Raw genomic sequence first — 17,649 nt, 5'->3', positions numbered from 1 at the left:
AAAAAAAAAAAACAAAAACTGAGTTAGTTCAGTGTGTTTTACAGTACTTCCCAGTCTGTATATTATTTGTTAAAGTTTGGCAAAATTTGTGAGTATTAACACTGTAATAACACAGAAGCCATAATATCATGTTTCATAGTTTTATTGAGTCTTTTTCAGTTTTAATTGTCCATGGTAAGTACAGTTCTAGTGACCACAATTATGAAGCTCTACTGGTACTAAAAATAGCAGATACAAAGTTGGCTGCCATGCCTTACACACACTAAGATACACACACACACACACACACACACATGCAGACACACAAGATTTTGCATACTCCTACATGCAAACAATACTATGCTATTATAGGAAATATACTTTCCTTTTATTAAAAATACAATTACCCACAATTAGTCTGGATTTTGTTAAGCTACCACTGATTCAGATAAACCTGAGAAAGCTCAAAATATCAAGTAACACTGTTTCCATACCACTCATTCATCGGCGCCAATCACTCGAAATCTAGTTCAATCATCTACATTAAATCACAGATAATATAAAAATAAACATTTTTTGCAAAAGCACTAAAACATACTATAATTCAAATTCACAAATTTTGATATGTAACATATTCACCTTCATATTAATTTGTGACAATGTGTTTAATACCATGTATAACAGAATAAAAAACTGTAACAAAATTCAGCAGCCAAATAATATACAATTATCACTATAAAACTTGGAATTTAAGTAAAATCAATAGCAGTGTTGAACTTGCTGGTAGTGTGTTACTTAAAAATTCCATCTCAAAAGAGTTAAGGTTATGTTATCTCACCTTAAGAAGCAACACAGAAAATTAGGTAGAACTAAGCAGCAGTAACTGATTGTACCAGCTGCCTTTTTCTCTCCCCATCTCCTTAAAGTTTTTCCTTACATTCTAATGTTGTATATATAATGCCCATCCCACTCAACTGCTAAAACATGATAGATAATTTTAAATGTAAAATAAGACTTTTGTATTTGTAAAGGGAAGCTCTGACCATATTTAGGGACACTACTCTAAACTTCCTGAAAAGACAAGAAAAACTTTTATTTAATATATAAAATGTAGACAATACGGACCCCATTTGGCTAAGATATTTTATATGCACTATTGATCTTACAATAGTCTGACACCAAATTATGTCTATATAGAAAAAACTTAAATAAAAAGGCAAACATGCAAAAGCACTTCTAGGGAAAATTAATCACTTGATCATGAAACATTTTCACATTTTAGACCAAAAAGTGTGAAGACTTAAATATTCCAAGATACTGATATCTGAAAAGCACTGTAATATACAACTCTCATTTAGGTATGCATCATATATTTTGTAAAATACAACAGTTTCACACATCAATATTATACATTGTAATAAATATAATTTACATTATTAGTATGTTGGATCTTTCATGAAAGTTTTTCAATCTGTACAACTGAAGGACTGTGAGTTTCTTCAATAAATACTATTACCAGAGCTACAATTTGACCAGCAAAGTTTAAGCTGCAATAGATACCAACTAGTATTACAGCTTTAAACATTGTCATTAGCCAAATTCCAGCTGCTATAAGCACTGACACTTATAGTATCCAAAGACAGTTTAGCGTCTTGTCTGAGTAGATTGAGACAATTTACAAGTGACAGGCCCACCTCATAATCTGTGAAATTTACAAGAATTTTTTAGCCAAGGAGTGGAATGAAGTCCTGGAAAATACAGTAGCAGATTTCACACACTCCTGGCTGTCTAGTTTTCATGCTTTACCATATCCCCCAAGGCCTCAACAAATGGATGTCATCCAACCTTTTTAATCCATGAGCGGTCTTGAAAGGGTCAACAGTCACACAGCTGGCTGAGTGGCAACATCATGGTTTTAATTCTGAATCCTGACTTGCATGCTATATTTCTTCTTAGTTTGTCTTTTTGTCATTTCAATGTAAACACAAATTGATGTTCAAAGAGTCAAAGAAGCCAATTTGTAAGCAGTAAAACACCTTGAATTTGCCATTAAAATATTTTTGTGGTGTGAAATTTTGTTAGGTGATAAGTTCTATAATTTTAGCTGTTTTTTTTTATCCAAAAGCCAACACATTTCTGCCTTTACTATTGAAATACTTCAGTCATCATGCAACCTGAATCAGTTTTTCAGCCAGTAGAGATCACTGCTTCATCCTGACCCTCTGTATGTTTTCACCATTTTCACACATCTTCCCAGAGGCTTCTTTTGTCCTGGAAGGAGTTGGCAAGATCATTCTTGTTACTATGTGGCATGCATTCACGTGTCACCAATGTCCATATGTGAAGTATGAAGCTAAAGAAGAAACACTTCGAAAAAAAACACGCCAAATAGTAAATAAGCATTTCTAGTCACTGTTCACCTCCTCACTGGATCCACATTCACAAAGGTCTCTGGACTCTGAAACAATGTACTTAACACATACTCTAAATTAAGCCAGCATCCTGAGACCTAAAAGAAATAAAACTAAAGTAAATGGTGAAGAAATATTATAGAAATGTGTACCATTAGGCTACAAGTTCAAGTCTGCTACAGGTCCTGTAATTTCCATCTTGGTCAGTTTAATGATATTGATCTTCTTTAACAAGGTCAATACAATAAAGACATATTTTAGATTTTATCTTGTAGGATTCTGAAACAGATGTTATATGAGCCTGATGAACTGAGAACTTTGCTAACTCTCTCTCTCCTCAAAATGAGAAGGTGCAGTAGGTTTCTTCTTGATTTAGTTTCTATAATCCTATGCATTAAAACTGAATATGTAAAAATAATCACTGTTTAGGGAGGCTAAATATAGCTTTCCTTCATTGATCTTAGTGGCCAGAAATTGGGTAAAGTGAAGCTACTATGAAGGTCTCACAAATCCTCAACCTACATACGCATTTGAAATCAAGACCTGAATTTCCTGTCATTATGTTTCACAGGGCACTAAGGTTCTTTCTTGCCTTAACGTACAGCCCCATGTTGCTCTACTTGTAAAGTGCTTTCAAACAAGTTATTCCACCATCAGCTGCAAACTCTGATGTTGACTTTATGTAGGCTAGCTTTCAAAACTAAAAATCGCTTTGACACTGGGATTGTCAATTGCATTATCTCACCTTATTATTCTCATTATATAGAATCTGACCATTTCAAGGGCTAGACATGCAGCAACACAATATTCATTAAAAGATATTAACACTGTTGAAGCATTTTACCAATTTTTCATTAACACCTGGCAGAGAACAAATGTAATAAAAGCACTGACCAATAGTCTATTTGTAGTTTGATTAGTACTTGACTATTCAGTGCTATGGTATCTAGGTACTTAAATATAATTCTCTATATTTTCCTCTCCATATATATGTTTTTTCTTTAAATATTAAGATGTAAGGTTTATCAAAAGATTACAGCTTCCCATTCTGTCAATGCAACCTATACAAATTCTGCCTATTTCTTATTTTCATATGGAATTTTGTGTTTTCAAACACTTAGAGGAAGCAAAAAGAGCCATTTCCACCATGATTTTAATTTAAACTAAAGTCCTCATTTTAAAATGTCTTCTGCCCAACCCAGTTGCTTCATACATTTGAGAGTATATTTGGAGGCTATGTATTGTGGATGACTGTCAACCACTCCTTTTCTGAAAAACTGTCCTCCTGCCCAATATCCTTCAGCTTACTAACAGTTATTTGACTTTACTCAAACTTTTGTCCGTAATTTATTTGCAATTCTTAAAATTTGTTTTTACAGATGTGAGTGAACGCTTGTCCTGGAACACAAACAAAGTCCTCAGGCATTGCACAGCAGTGCTGCAAGTAAATGCTCTTTATCACAAGATGCCTAAGAGAGTTCATGGTGTTTACAAGGAAAATACACGCACTTTAATTATTTTGAATGCATTTTACCAGTACAATAATATATGCAGGCTTTCCCCATCAAACACTTAGCACCCAATATATAATGAGAACTTTTTCAGAAATAGCTGGAAAACCTGGAAAAAATCATTTTTCAGGTTTTTAAATTCATTAAATTTACTTTTCTATTCAATTCCCTAAAAAAACTCAGTCAACTATCATCTATGCTTTTAAGATACTGAAAAAGAGACCCTGCTCAGAGATCCATTGATCTGATACTGGATGAACTGAGTTTAGTGTTTTGTTATACTATGCTAAATATTTTTGAGAATGTAGATTTTCATTTTATTCCTACTGTGAATTTTTAAAAACAATAAAAGCTAGATAAACCACAAACTCAAAGTTGCAAGGGGTTCGTTTTCTTAGGGAAAATACTAACATCAAGATAGCCCTCATACTCATGTGCACACACACTTTAAACAGAAAAGCTTGTAAGTTTTAAATGCAAAAGAGAAAGTAAATGTTTAACTGGGTAGTGTTGTTTTATTATGCATACTTCTAGTCAGAAAGAAGGGAGACTTTGAAAGCAAACCCAAACAAGCTGAGTGTGGATGTGAGCACTTCTATATTTTTTTTAACTCACTATTTTCTTGGTTTGTTTTTTTCCCCTGAACTTACTAGAAAGTTAAAGGTGGGAGAAGCACTTGGTTCTTTAAGCATCCTACCATATTACAACAGTGAGGTGTCTGGAGATTCTTGTGCCTTCACAAACTTGTATCTCCATTCTGCTTGAACTCTGATAAAATATTGAGGGTCATGTCTTCACTCTTGGATTGCAAATTTGCCTCACTTCTTCTGGAAGCTTTCCTTGTGGCTCGGGAGAGTCTCCTTCTGAAAGTATCTCCCGCCAAGAAGTAGAGAATGGGGTCCACACAACTGTTGAGACTTGCTAGACCTCTTGTCACCTGATACGTGGCATAAACCCTGTCATTGAAAGCACACATTGCTGGGGTCTGAAAATCAAGCCGGGCCCTCAAGTTCATCGTTTTCATCACATGGAAAGGGATGTAAGACACAGCAAAAACAGTCAGTACAATGATCACCAGGTAAATCGATTTCCTCCTCAGAGGAGAGTTGTCCAGATCTTTGTAAATCAAAGCTCTCACAATTAATCCGTAACAGCCCAGAATCAGCACCAAGGGGACACAGAACATGGCCACGGTCGTGCACATGCTGTAGATGAAATAACTTCGCAGGTACTCGTCTGAGGTGGTGTCATAACAGGTGATGGTTTTGTTTTTGCGGACCCCGGTACCCGAGTAAAAGAGGATGGGAGAGATCGCCACCACCACGATGAGCCACACCAGCACGCTGATATAGACCGCGTTCTTCTTTTTGAGCCGGCCCAGGGACTTGAGGGGGTACACCACACCGCTGTACCGGTGGGCACTGATGCACGTCAGAAACAAGATGCTGCCATAGAGGTTCACATGGAAGATGAACCTCTGCAGTTTACACATGACATCCCCGAAGATCCAGTCTGTTTTATTGAAGTAGTAGAAGATCAGGGCTGGCAGAGTCAGCACGTACAAGAAGTCGGCCAGAGCCAAGTTGAACATGTACACGGAGATGCCGCTCCAGGGCTTCATGTGGAAGACGAACATCCAGATGGCCACGCTGTTGCCCAGGAAGCCGATGATGAACACCAAGATGTAGACGGTAGGCAGGTAGTAAAACTGGAAGCCTGTCTTGGTCAGGGCGCATTTGAAAGGCGCTGAGACGGCAGCGGTGGAGGGGACCGTGCTGTTCCCCCAGGACGAACCCGGACCGGCTAGGAAGGCAGCGTCCGTCCCATTGGGGACAGCCGGCCACAGCACCTCGGTCATTCTGTCCTCCTCGACTTAGGCGGCGGCTCCGAGGGGCAAGCGGCGGCGAGAGGGCAGCAGCGGCCAGGGACGCAGCAAGCATTGGAAAACCCAGCAAGCGGAAGGGAGCGGGCTCGCGGGATCCCCGCGGGAGGGGACGCGCGGGGGCTTGCCCACGCCGGCTCCAGCCCCGCGTTCGCCGCGGGCCATGAAATCCGCCCCGGGCCGCCACCGAACTGGCTGTCGGGCAGGCCAGCAACTTCCCCGTCCGCTGGCAACGCCGAGGTTACACAACAGGGCGCGCAGGACACCGCCGCGGATAACTTTCCGACTGCGCTTTCCCGAGGGGCCGCGGGTCCGCGCTGGAGAGCGCGCCAGAGGCGCGGCGAGGTCAGGCGAAACTCGCTCTGCAGGGCTCTAGCCTGGGGAGAGTGCTCCCCAGCCTCCTCGGCTCAAAGATCAACTTCATTATGGCATCTTTCTCCTCCCTACCTTAGAAAGGGGCAGCTCAGCTTCGGGGTGTCTAACCGCTTCCTCTGCCCACCCCGGGCTCAGCCCCTGGTAGCCATCGCAGCGCGCGTGGCAGCAGACTCGTGCGCTTCTGGAGCGCGTCCCATTCGGCGTCCCCGCAGTTCAGGGAGCCTTTCCCCAGGCTCTGCTACGTCCGGAGTGCGGGGGGTTAGGCGGGAGAGCTAAGCTCTCGTGAGGATGGGCGGAGTTTGGGCACCGGGGCGAGTCCGCGCTCCGCGGGGAGGCGAGGGGCGTGCCTCCGCCAGTTCCCCCAGCAGCCAGTCCGCGTCCCCCAGGGCGCACCGGGAAGCGAAGGCGTCTTCTGGGGAGCAGGTCTCCGCCGAGGCCGAGTGAGTTCAGCCTCTACCAGCACGCTGCTACCGGAGTCAGTGGCGAGGGTGAGGGGTGCGCTCAGTCAAAGGTGGCTGCTCGCAGGCGATTGGCCTGCGAGCGCTCCTTCCCTCTTCCGCCAGCTCTCTCGGCAAAGTGAAGTTGCTGACACACAGGAAACCCTTCCGACCGCTCAGAGCCTTCTGCCCACAACCCCAGAGCCGACCAGTCCGTGGCTGACGGTTCTAGGGACCCCGAGAACCACGCCAGGTGTTTTCAAGCTCCAAGTAGGCAACAGTCCCCAGCTGGGAACGCCCTGGCATTGCAGAGCGCCCCGCTTCGCCAGGACCAGATTTTTGGCACATGCAGGAACCTGCTATTCGAATAGGGCGCGAGCCTTCAAAGGAGTGAGGGTTGGGAGAAGGGTGGAGGAGTCTGTTTCGCCCTTATCTGTTTTTTCTTTTTCTTTTTAATTCTAGTGCTGTTTTTTCTTATTACCCAAATGCTAATAAACTCACATCATTAGTAACATCAACGTGAGAATTTGCAAAATGGCCTTGTAAAATTACTAGTCCATGTTGCACACACAGTTAGTCATCATAGATAACACCTACTAGATAAGCTCCCCAAATCCTCCTGTTCAGTACATTTAAAGATCAGAAGCTACAGTGAAAAAAAAATTCAAAATTCGTCCTTTTGAAAGTAATTTGAATAATAAATGTAATACATTTATGTTGATAGACGTAAAAGATGGTTATAATTCCAAAGTGACTAAGGTATGATTTTGGTGTTGTGGGGGTGGTGGGATTTCCAATTCTATTTCTTTAAGTTAAAGTGATTAGTTACAATTACCTCTAGTATCTTAAAAATACAGACTGGGGACTTCCTTAATTACTACATTTATTGACAAACTCATTTTCTTGCCTTGAATGTAAATTTTAAGCAATGCACTTCAAAAATGTATTTGAACAAGTTTAATTGTAAACTAAATGAAATATTAGCTGTTGAGGAATATAAATGGAACCACACAGGAATGGAATCTAGCACTTCTTGACAAGTTACTAGTTACCTGACACATTAACAAAAGCTTTTCTCTTAGAGGAAAGAAAATCCAAAAAGAAAATATCTATAAAAGATATACTATCAAGATTTTTTTCTTGATGTTACATGATAGTGTGCCCTTAAAAAATAAAGGAAAACCATGAGCTCCTGGCTTTGATACCACGAAGGAAAATACACTTCCCCGCCACACCCCTGGCAAGATTCAGATGGTTCTTTAAAGGAACACATATAGGAAGGAGCATATCTTAGCACATGGCATGAATACACTGGTGTTTTGAATTGTAGTCAATTGAACAGCATAAAGCTTAATGATAAAACTAGAGTAAATAATTCAAGTAAAGAGCGTAAAGGAGGCTGCCTTGAAAAGTCTTATTTTTTATGTTTCCTTCCAGCCTCCTAATTTTATGGTTCCAAAATTCTGAGCCTTAACATAAAACTTTTGTGTATTGTTTGAGTAGTATGGTACTAGCTGGAATGATAGTCTATTAACAGAGAAAAGAAAGCAAAGAATACCATTTAAGAGTTCCAGAGGTACTCAATAGGTCTTAAGTCTTCACTCCTTCGCATTTTTTATTTGCAACCTAGGCAATATGTAACTTACTCAGAAGTCCCTTGCAAATGCATTACTTATAATGTGTTTTAAAATGTACACTTAGTTCAGATACCATCAAGTACTTTCAGAAAACTGATACTTTACTAGGAGTTGGAGGATAGTTGTTTTAAGTGCACCACAGACTTCTAAAAAAAATGTTAAAAAATAAATTTTGTAATCATTGCTTTTACTTTCAGCATATTTAACTACATAGTTATAATATGTTTTAAATCAAAATTTTGCATTGTGGGAATAAGTTACATATATTTAGTAATTACTGATAACTTTCTATTTGTAAAACATTGAACTAGATTTAAGCTAGGAAAAAAATCATCTAAGACTCAGTCATTATTTATTCACATTTGAATACCAATTATACATGCCTTAAAGATATGGAAAAAATTCTTACATATTTGAGTGACATGCCTCAAACATTGCATGTTAATTTTTATATCAGGTTAGTGTAAAAATTATTGGAGTTTTTGCCATTAATGTTAATGGCAGTCTTAGACTCATAAACAAAAACACTGCCCTTTTTATGCCCTTAATATTTGAGTAACAGTGTAAGCACCTGACTTCAAGACATTTACAATTTAGTTGGAAATGCAAATAACATATAGCTAACGATAATAATAAGTTATAACAATAGCAGCAATAATCCGCCTTTCCTGTATACTCAGCACTGTGTACATGTAAAAAGTATACTCTCTTTTCATCCTTAAAAATATGGACGATGATATTTGACCATTGTATTCCCATTTTGTAAGTGATGAAACTAAGGTACAGGAAGGTTAAGTAATTCACCTATAGTCACACAGTAGACACTGAGATTTAAACGTAGGCCATCTGTCACTAAAGTCTATGCATTTAGCCACTATCCTATGATGAAAAAAAAAAAACAACAACAACAAAAAAAAAAAACAAATACAGAGCACTGATGGAAACATTAACCTTTAGTGGCCAGTACAGATTGAGTTTAGAAAGGGTTACTCCCAGAAGCCTTCCCTCAGGAGAGAAAATTCTAAGCCAGATATTGAAGTTATTGATAGTCGAAGAATATTTCAGAAGCTTCTCAAATATTCTTTCTCTACATAGGCTTTTAAAAAATAGCCAACAATTTACATATAATCTGAGAGAGACAATCATTGGGACAACAGATCTGTGCAGTCTTAGACGCATAAACAAAAAGGTTGCCTTTATTATGTTTACAAAGATTTTTATCACCATGTTTAGAAAATCTTTTTTCTTTTTCTTTAAGCCACAGAAAATCCAACAATCATTAAGAATGGGAAAATCATTGAAAAAAATCCAATTAAGGGCCACAGGCCGAAAAAGGAAAAAAGCTTCTCATAAACATAAAATATGAGATCTCCCATCTTAGTGGAGACCGAAAAAACATCAGATTTGACTGAATAAATACTATGCCACAAATGCTAAACGGAATTCTGGTAGCAATATAAAGGAGGTGGGGAGCTGATGGGCAAGACAGCTGTTACAATTTACAGAAGAGAGACAATGAGACCCTGATTTATGAGATAAAGGATCATTTAGGATATCTCTCTAAATTGAACTTCTGAGATGCACTTTAGGAAAGGGAGAAGATCCTTTCCTTCCCCAAGAAGAAAATAGGAGAAAGAAATAGGAGAAGTCTAAGGAATTCCCAGCTGATATCCTCCAATAAAGTAGGAGAAGGAGAAGGCTAAGATAGAGCAGAACTGGAAAGAGAATATACAGAGAAAAAATTAGAATTGTCCTGTGCCAAGGAGGGCCCAGCTGTTCCTATAAATTATACACTTGTCATGGATCCAATCGGTGGGCTTCCTGAAATCTATTTCATTAAGAATCACAGCAGGGGTATAGGACACAGAATATACCCAGCAGGATTGATCAGAAGTTGAGTGAGGAAAAAGGGAGAAGAGAGCAAGAGACAGGAGGCCAGTGGGGAGAGGGAGAGGAAAAGAAAAAAAAGCAGACAGTGAAATGAAGAAGAGGGAGAGGGAAGAGGAAGAGGGAAGTACAGGAGGGGAAACAGTGCTTGAACAGTATTTGGGGGACAGAGGAAGAGAAAGCAAGATATTGCACAGGAATGGAAAGAGTGTTTTGGGAATCTCACTGAGCATAGCTTTTCCATTATTAAGTTTTAAATCTGGGTGTGTTGGGAAGTGCCTGGAAGATGGTGAGATGACACAAGCTACATAGTCATGTGGCCAGAGTGATGTACCTATTGAATCAAATTGAGCTAAGTTCTCCATATGTACCTTTTCACTTTCAAGTACCTGTAAGATCCCAGGCCACCTAAACCTTCTTCCATCCTTAGAAAGTTTCTTGCTTCCAAAGTTAAGAGTAAGTATTCAACAGAACTGCTTTCTTATATTTCCTTTTTAAATATTTACTTCTCTTATCTGCATGAAGCCCTAGTCCCTACTCCTGGGCACTTTACAATACTTTCGAAAAGCGTTTTTGTTAAATACAGAGTAAAAAACTTGAATCCATCCTTGCTTGTAGAACTGTCTCTAAGCATCCTTGTCTGATAAATATTTCCTTTGCTGTCTTTGTCTTTGACAAAGGCGTGTCTTAGAACATTTACTGATAACAGACCAGAAATCCTGTATTACATGCCACCTCTTCTACAATTTCCTTATGTGTTTAGCTTTTTAAGAAAACAGAAATAAATATTTATAAAGCCTGAGAGTAACAAGTATCTTTAGAGCCAGTTACCCAAATCTGAGGTCTTATAGCATAATATGAACCCATACAGGATTCCTGTGGTACCACCAAGGGTAAGAATATGACATTAGTTGAGAGTTATTTGTCATTATTACATCTGTTACATATTAATTACTGACTTTTGGTACATCTGTATTTTGGTACATCCTTTGCCTACTAGGAATCAATACATAAGCTTGATTCCAAGTAGGCAAAGGAAAATCATGTGTAAGAATAAAGAAATAACCCTGTTTTTCTTATGTAAGTCACGTCTTCCATTAGTTTACTCCTGGGATGTTGATCTCAATTATGTCCTGAGTGTTTCACGCTTTTCAAGATTAAAGTTAATTGCAGTTAGTGTCACCTTTCAGAATTTGGAATTTGATTCTTCAAAGAGTTGGTGACAAGTTTTCACCAGTAGCATTGAGAATATAAACTAACTTTAAAAAGATGAGCATTAATTGTATACATTTTTATAAATTATTCTGGTGCTACTTTTAGTTGAAATTCTTGTGAAAAAGGCTGGCAAAATAGGTTAATTCCAGACAGTCTTCTTATAACAAGTCAAAATTTAGACATTCTTATGAAAAGATATCTGGGTAGCCAAAGACAGCACCAAATGGGTCAACCTAGTAAGAAGAAATTCAAAAATTATCTGGGCGTGGTGGCACATGCCTGTAATCCCAGCTCCTTTGGAGACTGAGGCAGGAGAATTGCTTGAATTCAGGAGCTGGAGGCTGCAGTGAGCCAAGATCACACTACTGAACTCCAGTCTGGGTGGCAGAGTGAGCTTGTCTCAAATAAATAAATAAATAAATAAATAAATAAACAAACAAATAAAAGAACCATCATAGAGACTACGTAATGCTTTAGGCAAACAATAATCAGTTGCTTCTTGATATACTTATGTTTTCAATGGCAGAGTTTAGCAGAACCTCAGTATCTCAAATTAGTTTTGCTTTTCTTCATTTTTCAGCCTTAGTTCTAGATACCTGATACTGCAACTAAATATTTATCTTACAGATTGTCATAGTGATAATAACTAGATAAGTAAAACACTATTTTCCTCACTGGAAACATCTACCTTGAGTCTCTTGGCATAGTTTCTGAAACTTGAATGTGCATACAGATCACCCAGGGAATGTTCCTAAAACACAGTTTTAAGTGTGAGGTGGGGTCCAAGCCTTTACATTTCTAATAAGTTCCTTTTGACATCCAAGCTCCTCATCCAGCCACTGCATTCTGAGTAGCAAGGTTTTACGTGATCCTGCCTGACATTGCTTTGGTATACCAATTTAAACATGCTATAGCTGCTTCTGTCCAAGATTAATTTGCCTGAAGGGTTTAGGAAACTTGAACTCTGACATACATGTGCCATGCACTGTTTAGAGTGCTTTTTATGGATTAGCTTATGGCACATGGTTAAACCCACAGGTTTGCAGAAGAAACAGAACTGGGTTCAAAGGTCAGCTAGGGGTACTTACAAGCTATATAACTAAGATACGTTGCCAAACTTGTCATGCATTCATATTTCTATCAAATAATTCTTATATGACAACATAGCTGTGAGAATGTGCTCTTGTATGTAAAGTGCTTAGGACCATGTGTAGCAAATAGTAAGTGCAAAATAAACGGTAGCTAGAATTATCATGGTTATCATCATCATTATTTACAATATACTCATTGTTTTTACATTAATGGGTGTATCTTGATAAGGAGGCATGTTGCTGTAAAAAACCAAATCCATCAAAACCGGCATCAGCAAATATAGTGACTTTATTGGGTAGATAAAAGAGTACAAGCTCAGAAGGAAGTGGGCATAGGAAATTGAAAATCAGGAATTTTGCCTACTCTCTCTACTCCACAGACAAAGGATCCCTGTTCTCTGCCTTTCTCTATTCAACGGCTCGCTTTTCTTTCCTCACCTCCGTTTCCTTTTCTCTGTTGACCAGTTCTCTCTGTTTCTGTGTGGGCATGACTCAACATGGATACTCAAAACCTGGCCCTATATCCAATGGTAAATTCCTGAGGAAAATCTGAATAGTATGGTTCAGTTCACTTTGGCCTGGAGGAGAAAGGGATGGACCAAGTGATCAGAGCCTTCCTGCCTTCCTCCAGGTCTGAGTGACAGACTTGAAGGGGGAAAAAAAAAAGAATGGTGAGCTACTTAGGTAATATTGGAGCAAAGAGGACATGGTCAACTAATGAGATCATTACCATCTCTGGTGTAGAAAGCAGTGTGACCATGGATGTGATTGTTGTTTGAAAGGGAGAGGAGGAAAAAAAGTTTCAAGAAATACAACTGCGGCAGGCAAATTCCAGGGTTGGAGAGTTGTACCTGTGACCATGCAGGGGCTGGTGGGAAAAACAGTGCTCCCAGAGAGATGAACACAGGCTCTAGAGCCTGCTGCATTCTTCTGCCTTGCTTTAGTGGAGAGACTGGTGGAAATTAACTGCCAAGGAGTGCACTCAAGTAGAGGTCTCCAGAGAAATGAAGAAACCGGGCAGAATGAATGAACTAAGGAGGGAAAAGGCCAAAAAATACTATTGTGTCATCTATTTTGCCTTAGCCGAAGGTGTAAAGTAGGATAGAAAAAAGAAAATAGCCGGGTGCGGTGGCTCACGCCTGTAATCCCAGCACTTTGGGAGGCCGAGGCGGGTGGATCACGACGTCAAGATATCTAGACCATCCTGGTCAACATGGTGAAACCCCGTCTCTACTAAAAATACAAAAATTCAGCTGGGCATGGTGGCGCGTGCCTGTAATCCCAGCTACTCAGGAGGCTGAGGCAGGAGAATTGCCTGAACCCGGGAGGCGGAGGTTGCGGTGAGCCGAGATCGCGCCATTGCACTCCAGCCTGGGTAACAAGGGCGAAACTCCGTCTAAAAAAAAAAAAAAGAAAAAAAGAAAAAGAAAAAAAGAAAATAACCTTGGCATTTCTGCTAGGAAAGTGGAAGGCTTCCTTCAATCAAAGATAAGTTATGAGGTTCCTCCTCCATCACGAAAACCAGCCCCAGGGCATGTAATTGCTGCTGGGACCCTAATTATTAATTCAGTTGAGAGTAACCCGAGGGACATATTTATACTAATTCGAGTCCCTGGAAATAAGGAGTTTGACATGCACGTCAGAGCAGCAGATAAATCGAATTTATTTTACAGAATGAGTGCCTCAGGAGAAAGTGGAAAGCAAGGCTGGAAAAAGTTTGTGGTGATTGCATTAACCAGTCCTGGGTAAAGGCTCTGTTTATCCTCTTCAGGCATGGAATACTGGCTGTCAGAGGCAAGGTTAGCGTCACCAAACAACATGGCAGATTGGTGAGGGTTTGGTTTTGAAAATGTATGTGTGAAGGACAGCTGTGTCAAGGAGAAGCTGAGCTTAACTACTGACTGACTTCTTTTCATTAGAGACAGGTGAACATATTCATCACAATGGGGCCACTCAGAAATGTACCAAAGATAGATTTTACAAAGCCATAAACTGAGTGTGCAGGAAGCAAGGGAAGGTGGTTTAGGAATGAAGGATAAGGTTGGTGTTCTTAGTTAACTAAAAGAAAGTAAAAAATATATATAGTTGCCCTGGAGAGGAAGGTCACCTTTATAGTATTCATCCAAGAACATGTTATAATCAATGAAAGGGGAAATGAAAGAACGGGTGACATCTGCTGCTGGTAATATCTGCTCAAAATAAATGCAGGAAAAGGATGTGGGCTCTAAGAGAAGGGAATGACATGGAATAGGCATCTCAAGAGCAGATGGGGAAATAAAACAGTTGCCACTCAGGCCACAGTGGAAAAAGGAAAAGGGAAACAGACACAGCAGGTAGGCTGAATAAGAGGTAGCTCCGTAAATCAGCTGGGACCTTATTTCCTTTTGAAGAAAAGAAGACAAACTCTCCCTACCTCAGAAAAGACCATTTTGGTTAGAAGTACTTAGAGTTAGCATATGAGGAAGAGAAGGGAACCCATTTCTTTTCCCTTGTGGAAGGAAAGACCGAAGAAGGAATACAACATTCAGGAGATGTAAATATACAATATTAAATATATGTAAAAAGGTTCTATGAAGAAATTGAGGAATATGGTATATGGTGATATATAAGGAGATGTATTAAGGAAATGAGCTGTAAATTTTTGGGGAACGAGGGGAGGAGTAAATGATAAAAGAAAAGTTGGGCCTTAAACCTTTAAGAACTGATAAACTTCCTACAAGTCTGGATAAAGCAGAACCTAAAGATAAAACATTTCATAACTTAAGGCCTCAAAAGACTGATTATATGATTATAGCACCCTGAAATGGAAAGCACACATATATGTGTACGTGTGTGTGTGTGTGAGAGAGAGGGAGAGAAGTAGGATTGAAAATGAAAAAAGGGAGACTTGTGTGGCTCTTTGGAAAGGGAAGCTGGAGGACTACTGATTATCATGTGGAATATCTAAAATGTGATTGGGAAAGCTGTGGCTTACAGCCAGGATGACAACACCAAAGAAAGAAAGAATTTAAATTTTACCAGACTTCCTCATTCTGGAAAGGAATGATGTGATGGCACTTTTAGAGAGGAAAACGTTTCTAATTTAATGGTGTCAGCTATATTCCTTTTGTAGACTGCTTGAACAAACTTTGTTTCCTATATTTTTGGCTTATGTGAGCTTGTTAGAATGACAAGTATGATGAAATGAAGAGACTTTCCAATTACTTTTAAAATGCATTTCATTTCTAACAAAATGACTAAACTATCCAGGAACAGGATTTTTGTGGGAAAAAAAAATACTGCAGAGATGTCAAGCACACATGTGCACACATGCACACACATACACACATACAGAAACACAGTTGTAAGTTTTTACACCCTAGAGCAACCAGTGTTAACATCTACTCAAGTTGTTAATTCAAGGTGCTCTAGGATATGGTCCAAGAGATTTTTCCTTTTAAATTATATTCATGTGAATATATATTTCCATGTATATCATAAATCGAGTTACATATAAGGTTGCATTCTGCCTTCCTGTCAGTATAGATACATATCTTACCTCTTTCCAAAGGATGACAGGATACAAATATTATTAACAGGATAAAGGAAAGAAAACTAGAGTGTATTGGCATTACTAAACAGGAAAGACAGACACAACAGCAGAGAGGTTGATACACAAAATACAGGGAAACAGTGTAAAGGGAGGAAGAGAGCTACATTCACTTAAGAGATATGAAGGTGCAGCAATTAAGTTTAGATCAAGAATCTGAATTAGGTAAACCATAATTTTCTTTCCAGTAACAAAGATAAAGTTCTTAACCCTTAAGTGACTGCAAAATCTTTATATTCCAGTATTCTCTGCTCAAAAGTTATTGGATAGAAAGGAATTGAAATAATAGAGGGCATAAATAGATGTAATATGTAGTATTTTTACATAGTTCTAAATGAAATTTTAAAAATTCAAACATAAAAGACTTAGCTTATAAGATATGAAATGAAAGAGATTTGTAAATCCATTAAAAAGACAAAGATGAAAATATAAAGACAGTAAATAGCACAATGAACAAGTATTTAAAAATACATCAATAAGAAGCTGTAATAAGAGTCATTAAACCCAAAAACAAGACCAAAAAATTCTTTATTGTAAAATATAAGGAAGATCCAGATTGAAAATCGGAAACAGAAAAGTAGACATAATGAGAAATAATAAATAGGTGTTTTTGAACATAGGGTGAGCTAAGCTAAGTGATTTAGGATATGGTGGTTATTCACAGCCATTGCCAACATGATTATGAAAATAATAGCAAATATTTAGTGAGCACTCACTGTGCCAAGTCCACAGCACTTTACATTTTTAAAAATTTAATCTTCACAGATAATGAAAAGGTAGTTATCTGCTGGAGGACTAGGGTTTTATAGAAATGAAAAACAGAAAAAAAGGAAAGATAGGAGAAAATAAAGGCATTGAGACAAAGGCAAGCATCATAAACTTAAAAAGGAATATATGGCAAGTTAAATATAAAGAAATGTCAAAGTAAATCAATACAAATTAGAAGCTGCTGAATTGACAATGAGGGTATAAAAATTTCATCAGCTACAGGAAATAAATCTAGGGCAAAGCAGAGATATCATGTAGAAAGTTTTGTTTAAAAAAAAAAAACCAAACTCCTAATTAAAATCAATATATGAAAACATGGCAGTTCTCCAAAAGAAGCATGTAAGGATAAAGTACCTCCTAATACTGAACCAGATTATAGGAAAAGATTTGGGAGCCAGATGGCTGAGATTATTAACTGAGGAGTCACAGGAAGGGAGATGGGAGGAGCAGACAAGATGGAGGTTTAAATAAAAATTTACTGGGTATAATTAGAAGGAAAAGAAAGGATCTGAAGGTCCTAATCATGGGAATAAAGTCTTCTGGGAGAGCAGAAATGTAGAAGCCTATAAATGAGTGAGGGAGACAGGAGGACATGCCAAGTGGGAAAACCCACATTATAGAAAGGATGGGTACACCACATCACAGAAAACAGAAAGAAATAATTGGAGGGAAAAGAAAATGTAAGAAGTAGATTTTCAGAGCCATGCAAATTGTTGGTTAAGAGTAGAGTAGTAAATGCAAATACAAGTAGTACTTTTAAATGCCACTTGTGACCGTAAATATGTAAGATAAAATATTACATGTGGAAAATAAACATTAAAACTCACACATTATTTCATTTGCTAAACTCTGGATTATGAGTAAATG

The 17,649-nt window shown here is 38.6% G+C and overlaps 1 protein-coding gene across 4 annotated transcripts; it reads right to left on the bottom strand.

Moving 5' to 3' along the window:
- Window positions 1-124: 124 nt before the first annotated feature.
- Window positions 125-6,869, bottom strand: P2RY1 (purinergic receptor P2Y1). 4 transcript variants are annotated; one of them, XR_005199135.1, is made up of 2 exons: window positions 4,552-6,868; window positions 125-2,488 (listed from the first exon to the last, which is right to left on the bottom strand). XR_005199135.1 is itself a non-coding variant. In XM_017522899.2 (2 exons), the coding sequence occupies exon 1, from the start codon at window positions 5,757-5,759 to the stop codon at window positions 4,638-4,640; it is 1,122 nt and encodes a 373-aa protein (XP_017378388.1). In that variant the 5' UTR covers window positions 5,760-6,869; the 3' UTR covers window positions 125-2,488; window positions 4,599-4,637. The 4 variants fall into 4 exon arrangements, 2 of the variants coding, with proteins under 2 accessions (XP_017378388.1, XP_017378389.1); XR_005199136.1 differs by having other exon boundaries at window positions 125-2,250; XM_017522899.2 differs by having other exon boundaries at window positions 4,599-6,869.
- Window positions 6,870-17,649: the final 10,780 nt, after the last annotated feature.

This window comes from Cebus imitator, unplaced genomic scaffold (genome assembly GCF_001604975.1).
Source record: "Cebus imitator isolate Cc_AM_T3 unplaced genomic scaffold, Cebus_imitator-1.0 Scaffold25, whole genome shotgun sequence".
Taxonomy (NCBI): domain Eukaryota; kingdom Metazoa; phylum Chordata; class Mammalia; order Primates; family Cebidae; genus Cebus; species Cebus imitator.
This window is presented reverse-complemented; position numbering and strand designations above follow the sequence as displayed.

Coding starts and splice junctions, on each gene's coding strand:
- P2RY1 (XM_017522899.2), bottom strand. CDS start 5,759: ATGACCGAGGTGCTGTGGCCGGCTGTCCCCAATGGGACGGACGCTGCC.